This window comes from Photinus pyralis, unplaced genomic scaffold, assembly GCF_008802855.1.
Source record: "Photinus pyralis isolate 1611_PpyrPB1 unplaced genomic scaffold, Ppyr1.3 Ppyr1.4_LG4, whole genome shotgun sequence".
Lineage (NCBI taxonomy): Eukaryota > Metazoa > Arthropoda > Insecta > Coleoptera > Lampyridae > Photinus > Photinus pyralis.
In genome coordinates this window covers 35,765,315-35,778,675 of record NW_022170511.1, presented here as the reverse complement: position 1 = coordinate 35,778,675, position 13,361 = coordinate 35,765,315, and the positions used below count along the sequence as shown (strand labels likewise).

The window sequence follows — 13,361 nt, the reverse complement described above, 5'->3', positions numbered from 1 at the left end:
GGTCATATGGGTTTAATGCGCATTCCCTAAATTTTATTATCGCATCAATGTCCGCAAAACCATTACGATGAAATACACCCCAAATAGTTCTGCAAACGTAATTTATAGCAACGCACATATAGGGAAACAAAATCTATATTTAATATAAACGTGCATTCGACTCGTGCGTCGACACTTTCCCAATCACATTTTTAATTGAAAAACACCAATCTTCTGGCCGAGTTGGTATATGAATTAGAAACAATTACTCTCTTTCCTCCCTCGCAGTAAATAGAAACAATTTTGTTAATGTGCAAATTGTTCTCCCGAAACCGCCGTTTGTATATTGTACGTGTGTAATCAGCCGCATATTTTCGGTCATTTTAAATTAACTTCAATGTTAAAATCCTCCATTATGTATTTGTCATCCCTTAGCAAACCGACGTTAATAAATCACCAAATAAGATCCTATTAGTTTCAAGGAATTGTTTGTAAATTATGAGTTATGACTTCGGACAGCTCCACGATGAATCAGTGCTTTTAGGAATACTTTCTTCGTGAATACCTACTTAGAAAATTACTAGAACCAATTAAAATTAGTAAGTACATTTCTTACAACAAGTATTGGTTGTGGAGTATGTCGGTATTGTCGGTGCCAAATGTTGAAACCTGAAGTACAAAGCACGTTGAAAATTATCGTTTTAACCGAAAAATTAAATGCATTCTACGAAGGTATATATCAGCATCAGCTTTTTGCAGCATCAAACATATTTTATGCTAAAAAATTACAATGATATTCAATGCAACTCATGTTATAGATGCAAAACAAACATTACACATTGTGATAATTGCATTCTTCGGACGGAGTACCTACTTTAGATTGGACCACCCTCAAATGTGGTAACATCGCTGCCTCAGCAAGTAAAACTTAAGAACTCGATTTAGTAGATCAGAACATAATAAAATTGTAAGAAAATAAGACCTAGAGGTTTCGTCCACTATACACTGGCCCCTGGAAGAAGCATTCGTGACGGAAATATTCGCCCATGCTGGAAAACTCGACGCAAAATGATCGTGATTCAGAAAACTCATCCACGCATAAGTGTCACACACTCAATTCTAAAGTTTCCTCCGGGTGAATTAAGGCCACTTTACAGTTCGCAATTTTTATTTCCGGCAAGAAAAATTGCTGCAATTTTTATTGCACGCATGCGCAAATCGAATATTGCGTCGACTTGCTGCAATTTTTATGGTGCAAGAAAAATGTCGTGTTTTGCGCCAAAAGTTCTGTATCTTGCATGCAATTTTAGTAACTTTTGTAGTATATTACGACGTACCAACCTTTCAAAAATTTGATTTTGTGTTACTGCCTTTTTTTTCTCGTACCATCTTGCAGAAGCAGCGCAGATCCCAACAAAATAATAATAATAATTAATAATTTAACCTTTATATTTTCATCCATCTTTGTAGACATTTGCTTTTACCTCCTAAAGGTTGGTACTTGTCTAGGGTAGGGTTGGTACTTACGCTTGCAATGATTGTTGCATCACAAAAATTGCCAACTGTAAAGCCACTGGCAATTTTAATTGCACCTAAAACTTGCAGCAAGTTAAATTGCACGCAAGAAAAATTGTTAACTGTAAAACGGCCTTTAGTCCAAGGAAGATTCGCTCCACCCCTCCAAGAAAAACAGGTAGAGAATCCCTGTACCTAAAGAATTACGCTAATGAATACTTGATCTTACAATCTTGCATTAATTAAATAATTAATTACTTAAGTAAACTTTTCTGAAGAACTGTCACAAGTGAGAAAAACTACGTTACCGTGATTAGTAAAGTATCGTCATCGCCCATGAGCTTCTTAACAAATATAATCGGTGCTAAAATCTCAGAAAAGCTCTCCGTTTCACTGCAAGAAGCATTTCATGTAACTATTGACTTAAAACCCCTAATTCGATCCCAATGAATCCGAAAATGCCGTTTGTCAACTCGAAATTCCAACCGGGAGTAAGTTATTTGACATGGCGTTGAATAGCGCTAAATTTAAGTGTTTTTCTGCTTTCGGTCATATGTATACGGTTCAGATGTCTACTCCTACGTGTTCAGGAGCGTAGAACACGATTAAACCCTAAAAATAAATTTGGTGCATTAAAACATTATTAAAAGATCATATTTTAACGAAAATTCACCAATATTCAAGAGTAAAGGTAGAGATATATACGTTACTGAACGCAAAACAAGATTCGAATAAAAACAAACGGGCATCTAGCCTTAAAAAAAAAAGCTTTGAAAGCTTATAGAACTTTTAATTGTTATATTCAATTTCTGGTAGCCTGAACGACAAAACAGGCGTGAGGAGCCTATTTACAGAATTTCAAAATGAAATTGAAGCGACAAACGACACTCATGGATTTGGACAGCTTAAAGATTTGTTACAATTCTTTAGTTCCGAATTTAGAATAGAGTTAAAATTTATTTTCGACCTAGTGGTGCTTTTTCACTACGATTGTTTAAAATTTCGTCGAATTTCAGTCATTTTTCGCGTTCAAACTACCTACGCTCTTTCTGTATTTTCTTTTTTAGGGGAATTTTTTGAAAGAAAAAAATGCCCCTTATGTGATGGTTTTGTCCGTCTGGCCGTCTGTCTGTTCCCCGTCTAACTCCAGAACGAAAAGAGACAGCGATGTCAAACCTTCGCGAATCAAGTTCAAGGATCAGTGCTATTGAATATGAGCCGGATCAAAAGTCTGGTTTCCGAATACGAGCCTAGTGGCAAAAAATTCCCCTACTGAAAATCGCATGCGATTCTTCGTATCTTGTGCATTTCTGCTTAGTGTCCATTACTTTATGATTTTTTATCTTGATGATAGATGGTCTAAATTTTGTTTTACGAAAGCCATCCAATAATTGTCGACCCATTGTGCGTGAATGAGGTAGATTTTATTAACCCCATTCAATCATTCGCCAAGTGGTGGTTTTTCTGACTTTGAGTCGCTGGAGCCGCAAGAGTTTACTATTTTTTTGCACCACCCGTAGATTTGAATTAGTGTTTTTTATCGGTCTCGAAAACATTTACGTAAGTTCTAAATCGTACTTCAAATATCTCCCTAAACTTAAGACGTATTGTTACCATTACCACCCGTACGTTAGTAAGGACAGTCCCCCACTTTTTTGACCGAAATGCCCGTTTTGAAGCACCAGGAATCCGAATTAAACAAAATCTCGATAATGTCGGGCGGTCTCTCAGTTTCGGCTGAACCGATTGGAACCAAATTTGGTCCACATATTCTGAGGATGAGCTGAAAAGCTTTTGGGCAGAATGCGCATGCGCAGGTGTGCGGGCAATCGTGTGGAGGATTGAGAGCCGCAGCCAGGCTGCCTAGTACGTTACTGGCCTAAAGGTCCGAAGGAAATTAAAATGATCTTCCTTCTGTTATTTTGTATTGAACCCTATTTCCCCCTTTTTCCTTAGCTTTGTCGACCATCAGAAGGCTCTTCTTTAATTTTCAGGCACATCAACGAGATAAAAATATGTGGCGTCTATAGTTTCTCTGATTTCGCCGTGAGTAACTTCAAGCTGTGGTTAGATTTATTATCCCTTTTTCGATTCCCTCTACTGCGTTATAGATTGTAGAATACTTTAGACCTAGCCAAGAGGTATAACATAATAAACAAATAAAAAGAAGCAAGAGGCGAAGAGTGCACTTTTTCGATGGGTTTGTTTGACTTATTTTATTTATTCATGCCTTAGCGAGAATACAAACATGAAATATTTTTTAATTTCTAATCGAATGACACCAATACCAAGTCTGTAAGTGGTGTAGTTTCGGAGCCTTTGTGACTCAGACAGACAGACAGACACACTTTAAGAGCGCAAAAGTGCACTTTTAATTTTTTGAAAGTGCACTAAACATCGAAAATAATATTAAAGCAGTAGTTACAATAAATTTACACACATCAGATCCATTCTAAGACAAATTTCAAACCGAAATTATAAAAAAAATGGATTAGAACAAAATTAACAAATTATACAACGCATGTCTAAGGAATAGATACTTTCCAAAAAAGTAGAAATTTAGCGAAAATATAATATCAGACAATAAACACGAAAGAAAATCCGGGCAGCTGCAGGTCGTCGGGTTCTCCATTTGTAGAAAAATATATTATGAATTTTAAGAGATAACTACCTCATTTTCCAGATGTCCGCGGCTTCGCATTTTGACGTTATATCATTTCAGTATGTTTATGTAATAGATATTTACATGAAAGTCAGGAAAATGCCACATTACTTGCCAGGAAATATTGGAATATGAGGCCGAGTACTTTAATTTCCGAGTCAAGTGTTACTTTACTGAGGAGTTTTGAATTAAATTATATACGCGAAATCGTCTTTTTTAACATAGAATTTCAATATTTGAACTTTTGAATAACAAATTTGACATTATTTTGTGCAATAAAACGTAGGCGTGATAATATCAAAAAATTATATAAAACTCTGGGTTAAATTACAATAGGGGTGCGAGGGGGGATCAAATATATACGGGATTTTTGGTTCTGAACAGCAGCAGTTATGGTGGGACTAGCCCAGCGGTTCTGCTATGCGTAGTTCGGTGATCATTGTCAAGGGCGCGTGTGTTTGTCTGGCATAAAAGGGGGGGGGGGGGCTCTTAAAAAAGGTGCCCACAGACGGTACTAACGGGAACCACCCATTTCTGACTGTTTAACCTAGGGAAAAATTTCCAGTTTTTCGATATCAGTCATTTTCAAAGGTTTTTCAAAAATTGCAAATACTTTTTTTGTTAACAAAACGGGGCAAGTTTGCCCCCATTTAACCTACACTGTATACCTCGCTCACCCTTACGGATATCCCAAGGGTGAGCCACAAATTTGAACCACCCTTGTACTTATCATTCTCAATTAAACCGCATCATGAATGTTTGTAATTTTCATTGTAATGTATTGGATTTTCACCACCATCGCTTTATTCAATTCATTTAGAATGGAGTCCGTTACCTTAACACCACCATTTCAAATTTCTGACTTTAAGTTCAGCGTCAATATAGATTTTACAAAAAAGCCCTTCACTTTCAGGGAGTGCTATGTTAACGCTAGCACCACCATTGCGTCCGATCCAAAAGCAAGCTCTGTGTTCGCCACAAATTGTAGAGCTAGCGCCACCCCCCAATAATTTCCTAGCACCACCATGTTGTCTTTTCGTGTAAAATTTTGATATATACATTTCTTAGTAGACCCACTTGACTGGCCGTGCACGTTTATGTCCGAAAATTGCTTTGGAGCAACTCCGCGTCTGGTTCTAAATATAGGAGTGCCTAGGACGTTTTTTGGGTGTACATTTTTCCCATCCAGTTTTATGTTGCTCCAGCTTCAATTAAACACTTTGCTGTTATATTTCAGTGGCGCCAAGTAACACAGCTAGTAAAAACTGCCCCAGACTACTTGGATGCGGCGCCAACTCTTAAGATTTTGACTCTATCTGGAGATTTGTCAGTAGAAGCAAAATTGTACACGAAAAAAAACAATCCGATGGTAATATGAAAAGGACCCCCAGCAATGTTTGGGATTTGGCGCCAGCTCTGTAATTTGTGGCGCTAGGTTTAAAGAACACACTGCAGCGTTTGCTTTTGGTAGTAATGGAACACAATGGTGGTGCTAGCGTTAACATACCACCCCCAAAAGTTAAAGGCTTTTTTTGCAAAATCTGTAATTGCGCCAGGTGAATTTAAGCGCTACGTCTACACTACAGAACAGAAAACGTCAAAATTTTACCCGAAAGGCTAACATAGCACCTCCCTCCGAAAGTCAAGGGCTTTTTTGCAACATTTATAATGGCGCTAGTTGAACTCAAAGTGTCGCTAGCCATAGATATTCTAGCGCAATCTTCCTCTAACCGGAAATTTAAAATGGTGGTGCTAAGTTAACGAACCCTTTAGAATGCATATTAAGAGAATTCTTTTTAATAATCGAATTTTGTACAAGGAGATTTTTTTCCGTAAATAAATATTATTATTAAATTACTGTGCAAAAAAGTGATGTTTTTTGCCCACCTGTCGATTTCATTACAGAATCGAAATCTAAATTTGAGCGACGAAGCGGATTCCTAAAAAGCTGGTTGCTGTAGAGGGTTATTCATGAATCATGACTCCTAAATGGACTGCTTTTTAGTATGATCATTGGTGAGAAATTGGCCCTTTATTCTGAAAGGGTTGTCTGCGCCCTCTTGCATCAATGGATATGGTACCGTTAAAAACGATTTTCAATTATCTATTGACGTGAGAACTTTACTGTTTCTGAATAAAGCAGGCAAGTCAATACAGCTTTAAAAAAAAATAAAAGTGGAGCTATTTTAAATAATTGTATAAATAGAACACTTATGTTATCAACGTAAAGCACCCACAAGTGATACTTGGCTACCAGTCTGGAGTTTTGAAATATGGATCCCTATCGTTACCTACCCCCTGTTGCCCATAATTCCGCATACTCGCACAAAACGAACCGCAAAAGAACCATTGTTAATTTACGATATTACTTTATATGGAAATTCCTGAATAACTCCATTTGTAGTTGTACGGTATTATCAGGAAATTTTCACCTGAGTCTCTAGATTTGATTATCGCCCGTAGCGCCAGTGTACGTAAGGAAGATATTCATTTGCCGGATTAAATTAGTATCGCGTGCCAACAAACCTGGCGGGCACATGTGCTCAAAGCAGAATGAAAGGGAACTCAACTGCAGTTGTTGGTGACCGGCGAAGATTCACGCAATATAAACTTGTTTACTCTATAAATGCTATATTTATAATTACACAACCGATTAAATAATATTATTAAAGTATGCCTGTAAAACTAGGAATTAAATGTGCTGAGTTTTCCGTTTTGTTTGAACGCGACTCGGTCGGAAGGGAAGTGTTTGTGTTTCTGCAACTAAGGGTTTATGAACGTACAAAGTGAAATGGGGGATTATTACGGGGTACGTAACGGTATCTTTAATTTGTAATTAAAATTAGGGGTTGTGTTACAATTTTTACCTGCACTGACCGTCGACGAAAAGATCGGTTCAACCTAATCGCATTGGTCAGTCTTCATTTTTACAAAAGCAAGTTAAAAGGCTATCGCAACTGTTGTTAAACAAAATCGCGCAATCGCACACCAGTGCAAAAAGTATTGTTTACTTCGCAACAGATGCAAAAAACGAACTTTGAAAGAGAAGATTCGATTTAGCGCGTTTCCCGTTGTGATGTGCGTGTTTGTGTAATCGATACTTTAGCTTCCATTTCCTCAAAGGGAAACGAAAGTGTGTCTGCATGTCTGACAAGGACGGCGCGTTTCTACTATGCTTCTTATATTTCATTTTATTTTATTGTTTGTAACAGAACTTTCTCTAATCTTGTTAAGTGTTACATTTTTAGTACAAACTCTGAAATTAGTAAGAGGAGGAGTTTGCCGAAAATCTAATTTTGAGTTCACATTTGCTCCTAACGTAATCGCATATTAAAAACACTCATGCAATGCAACTATTACTAATAATTTAATCATTAATTATTACCACGTGTTTCAAGAATATGCGTTAAAGTCACGTATTGGAAAGGTCCTTTATAGTTATACTTAAACCCGTATAGGCTAGATCAACAATTCCCACGACAATTCATTGCCGGGACAATTAAAACCCATGGAACAATATCGGGGTGATTGCCTCTACTCGCTACAGTAGTAGGCTTTTAATATAATCACCATTTACTTCCAAGCATGGTCTTGCTCAAGCTTGAAAACAATTGGCCCCTGGTCCTTATTACCACCCGCACGTTAGTAGGAAGGTATTGCATTGGGGTAACCACCCACTAGTTTTTACGGAAATACATGTTTTGAAGTACCAGGAATCCGAATGAAACAAAATCTCGATGTGGTCGATCAGTCTGTATGTCTGTACTTTCATTTCCGGATAAATTGCTGAACCTATTGGAAGCAAATTTGGTACACATATTGTTGGACATAAAAGGGCAGAATCGCGCATCTGTGCTAGCCACGGCAAGCAATCATGCTTAGGATGTAGGTACATCTTACAACCTCCTCTTGATTTTTCGAAAATCCCTACTTTCGCCCCTACCCTAAGATGGCGCACTCCTCAACGCGCATGGAATTAGTAATAGCATTCTTGAGATTTAAATAAAAAGAATGTGCATGAGGTGGTTGTGCAATGATGATCCACAAATGTTACAACACTGGAAAAACACAATTCTCATGGGGGGGGGGGTTAAGGAAAACATTTGACGTACCGCTTGCAAGACTCGGGAGTAGATGATTGTCATAAATTGTTGATTTTCAAACGGGGAGGAGTTGCACATTTGTGTGAAGTAGTAGGAGGGTATCTTCATCTTCGGGGACCTTGTAAGAAAAATAATATCACGCAAAATACATATTTAACGAAACCACGAAAGTTGCAACCCTGGAAAGTAGATAATTTTTACTTTAGAGACAGTGTTTCCTTTAAAAAAATCGTAATTTGAAAACTTGAAGGGGTCGAACTTTTGTGTGCAGTCTTTAAACAGAATAAATTCCCAAAACAAAAATATTTACATCACAATAGTTACACTCTTGGGAACTGTTCTCGGGGTTGTAATTATGTGTGGATTATCAGGGTGGTTTGATAATCTCGTACACAAAAAAATTACACGAAACAAAAATACGAATTCTTAGACATATGTCCGCGAAGTGCTCTGTGTAAATCAAAATTGTCTGTTTCTCTGTATACACTATGGTCAGGGCCGGATTTAATGCTTTTGCGGCCCTAGGTCCGAAAAAATGTATCCTCTATTCATTGGAAAGGGTTGTAAGCGACAGGGGGGGGGCAAAGGGGAGTGATAACTCACTCACTTAAACATATATTCACCAATGACGGTGCTTCGGGGTTATCCAGGATCGCTCCGTGACCAATCGCCTGCATCGTTCTTCAATCGTCGACTGCCTCTTACACGCATCACATCTAAACTGCACGGTGCCACGGTGCAGAACAACGGCAAAGAATTTTGGAAACCTTGTTCCTCACCACGGAACGTGCTGATTGGAAGAGGAGCGGGGAGTCTTTCCGAGCTACTTCGGCTATCTTCGACTCGTTCAGTACTCTCACTTTGAACTCAATTTTCGCCACTCACCGACTCATTGTGGAACTATGCGCCCCTAGCCCCGGACCTTGCCGGCCTATTGGTAAATCCACGCCTAACTATGACCAAGATAAGGATGTCTATCATGGGGATCTCCGAAGCAATAGAAGATACGACGATGGTCAAATTAGGGAAAAATTGCGCAACAGTTATTATCATGCTTTAAATAAAATCATAAAATTCCGATTACTTCCGAAAATATGCCAGAAAAACCGAAATTTGCCGATTTTGTTTTAATTGTTTTCTGCTGTTATTTGAACACATACAAAAAATTGAAAAAAAACACTTTCCCATTGCCACTTTTTCAGCTCTATAAGACGGCGCTGGGAGATTTTCAATATAACGTTTCGTTTCGGAGAAATCATCATAAATTTTATTTTTTATATGACCCGTAAAAAGTATACCCTGTATGGAGCAGAACGACACACAAAAAAAGGTTGGAAACTGTTGGTTTCAACCTCGGTTTCAACAGGATGGCGCACCCCTGCACAACGCCCCAATCGGAGAGATTGTCCTTTGTCCGGGAAATTGGTCCGTGATAGGTATTCTCACACGATTAAGGCGCTGTACGCGGATGCACCATCCTGTTGAAACCATCAGAGTTTCCAACTTTTGTTTTTTATTGTGGTATAATTACGAAAGGAAATGAATGAAAAGACTTACTTGTTGTTGCGAAGTAGCTCAATATTAACACGAACGAAGGCGAAAATGGAGTATTGCGGTTGGTCAAACGACAGCTTCGACGAAGGTGATTATAAACGACGGCTTCATAGTGTTATATAAATGCTCGGTGATAACGACGTTATTATTGGTGGATGTACGGCGACATCTTGATATTTCGATTGTTGTTTAATGAATTCGGATCGATGAATGCGCACAAAATGCAATTCTAGCTTCAGCGGCTCATGCGCGTCACATAACAAGTGGGAATATACAGTGTGTTTGAGATAAGAGGATCACCTCACTCTTTTATTTCGCGAGATACGGAAAATTTGTAATATATAATTTTATATGCGACATTACTATCTATATGATCCCAAACTTATGGTACCACTTCTGGTTTAACCGGAAATCGATGCAATTTTTATTTTTTTAATACAATGCCTATGTTTTTTTACGATTTTTCTCTTTTGTGGACCACTTTTTCTAATATTTAAATTGAAGATGAATTAGAAACACAGGTCAAAAAATGGATTGTGCGTGCGCGAAGCCAATCTTTTTAGTTGCAGGCGGATTTTTTCGAAATTTTAATAGAAGGTGCTTTTCAAATAACGATTCGTCCTTTTTGTTAAATGGCTGAAACAAATTTGTCTGGGGTGATTAATTTGTTCTTAAATAGAAAATTCATGTGGAAATGCGCTTTGTGTAAATCGTTTACGTTTTGCAGTTGAAGAGTAGCTTGGACCTTGTAAACAAAATAATTACACGAAATAAAAATATTTGACGCACCATAAAAATTACAACCCTGAGAAGAGACTGTCCCGTAGAAGCCAGTTTTTTTCTTAAAGAAACTAAAACGAAGATGGATTACTCTTATATGTAATTATATCGTGGATTATGGCAAAAAATCCATCAACGTAAGGAAAATACTTTGTCCACCACCAAACTTGCAACCCTGACTAATTGACATGTAAGAGCGAGTTTTTCCTTAAAAATTGTAGTGGTTATAACCATTTTAATATTGCTTCGAAGAATTTATCAAGCACATTGGGCCCGTACGTGGTTTCAGCAGTTTTGGCAGGAAATTCCAATCAGTAAGAGGGATAGATTAATACTTGAACATTTAGTTGATTCCTGATGATTACACCTTTTCTGTTAGAACGCGCCCGATTAAAGTTTCGTTATGGCTCTTTGGTATTGCATTAACTAAATTTACATTTTTAAAACGTAAGTGTGCTAGCCAAATGTGCTACCCAAGATTACTAGTGTTAACTTTTTCACTATGTAACCCTTATTCTTATGGAACTCTATTGTACGCAACGGGAATCCATAATTTGCACCCAAGCAGGATATAGTAAAATGCATTGAATCTCGTAACAATACCTTCATTTAAATTCACGCCACCTCCAGCGATTAAACATTGTTGCGCTCACAATTTCTGTTAGTTTTCTTACAAATTAAATGAAACAATTATTGATCACTTATTGATTAAATTGGCCGACATAAAGGTTAGTAATTTCAGCCTTACAAGGGGGGCATACAAATGTAGGGGTTTGTACGCTTGACTGCTCTGTATGGTGATGACTCACGCTTAGTCCCTTTACTTGGTTTAATGACCCCTTTGTCTAAATTCTTTACGTTCTACCCTATCCCCCAATAAACTTTCTATATTAATTTTTAATTTTACTTACAGTTACTATCGAGTCTTGCGAATGATTTGGATCACATGCTCAATGAGTTATGTACGACGCCGCCGCCCCCATACGATCGCCTTACCGAAAACGAACTTCATAGCAGGTAAGTTACCATTTCTTTGTAACCGTAACACTTCATCTCAAATATGTTCACGTATCCGATATATACATGTATCAATTTGTCGAATAAAGCTTAGCGGCTTGTAGAAAACATGTAGGGTCGATCAAAGTCGCAAATTCTAATACAGTTTTGAAATGTAGGGGTTCGGTTTACTCTTCCTGATCGGGAAATAAAATGCACTAAGGGGTATAATCCTATTCCCGAGGGGCTTTATCCTGATCAAAAGTCATTTCGATTTTTTTCGCTAGACAGGTAGTAGCGACCATGAAAATTTGATGAAAGTGTCCTTTGCCGGTTTGACATTCTATTTTATTGTCGGTAAATTAATGTAATAAAAATTTTGAGGGGGACGGATAAAAGTTGCGTTCGTTCAGACAAAATTTAATTTATCGGGTAATAAATCATATTTAGAAATGTATATGATTCAATTCGCTACCCCTTACCGATATTTTCATTTCGGAAAGATAATGTTATATTTGCTGATCAGCGTTTTAAGAACCTGCGAAATAGTGTCATAGAAATTTTATGGACCATAAAAATTCCCACAGTTCATTTCAGCACGAGTGATAGTAAAATATCCATAATCATATGAGAAAACATAACTCGATATCTGGGAATATGATGATTAATTTTTTGTTTTTGTGCATAAGCTTTGCAAACTCCTTAATCTTCTTATCTACATCATTGCAGAGTTTCGGTTATGTTTTGAGTATGTAGGTATGTATAATAAACGTCGTTAAACTTCACTAAGTCGTTCCCATTTGCATTAAATGGTTTGGAAATATACAATGAGTTTCCCATTTACAAAGTTATGCATTGAATATGGCGGTGGAAAGTTTAAAATCCTCAAATCTTGGGAATTGCTTAAACACGAACTGCCACGGAAGTTACATGAATATTTTATCGACATACGAGAACTTACACTTTAATTCTTCTACCTAACGAATTTGAACATTTGATATTTATGTAATATTTTAGAGAATTTACACGCTTACAAATCCTCGATTGCCGGGGTTGTAACATATTTTTATTTGTTTGATATATTTTTCTACAATCTTTAATAAACCTTACGAATAAAACAGTCTCAGAAATCGTTGGTGATAAGGAAAACCAGGCGAGCCTGTAATAGTTCTAGATATTTAACGAAATCCTCGGCAACCTCATCGAATTCGCCCTCGTTCGCGACGAAATATCTCGCAATCATAGCGAAATCACTCACACGTAATTGTTCAGTCATTATGAAACTACGCTTGAATTTGTTATTTTCATATACAAGGATCTCCGGGTGGTAAATTACTTCGAAATCGGAAATTTCTTTGCATCTCGGCTCGGGTGTAGGAGTGTCCTATTTTGGGAGCTTCGGGGAAAAATTAAAAAAAAACGTTAAATAGGATAAAGATCATACCCAAAACCCAAGTATATAGCCATTCCTTCTATCTTTTATGGATATCGGGAAAAAATTAGAAAATAAACGCAATTTTTGGAGCTTTTGGAATGATAAAGAGCGATTCAAGAATATGAGCGTCGTAGTTGGCGGTGATAAGATGTTTATCGTGATCGAACCTCAATACACTTGTCAGGCGGACCTGTCAATTTAATGGAGGGGACAAAAATACTAGCATATTATAGTAACAGGTCATCACCACCGCACCATATCATAAAACCATTTATAATTTTTATTAAAAAATATGAACAAAACCAAAACATAAGCATAAAAATGAAAAGAGTTATTT

General features: G+C 37.3%; 1 protein-coding gene across 2 annotated transcripts in view; it reads left to right on the top strand.

The window, feature by feature from the left end:
• The window catches only part of LOC116169584 (protein sprint), a 189,340-nt gene that overhangs the window by 26,107 nt on the left and 149,872 nt on the right, over positions 1-13,361 (top strand). Inside the window, exons 1-2 of one of the 2 annotated variants that reach the window (XM_031485718.1) lie at positions 6,730-6,965; positions 11,507-11,610. In XM_031485718.1, coding sequence (XP_031341578.1) covers positions 6,930-6,965; positions 11,507-11,610 — 140 coding nt within the window. In that variant the 5' untranslated portion in view covers positions 6,730-6,929. Of the gene's footprint in view, positions 1-6,729; positions 6,966-11,506; positions 11,611-13,361 lie in introns of those variants that run through there. The other variant, XM_031485717.1, reaches the window with a different exon arrangement.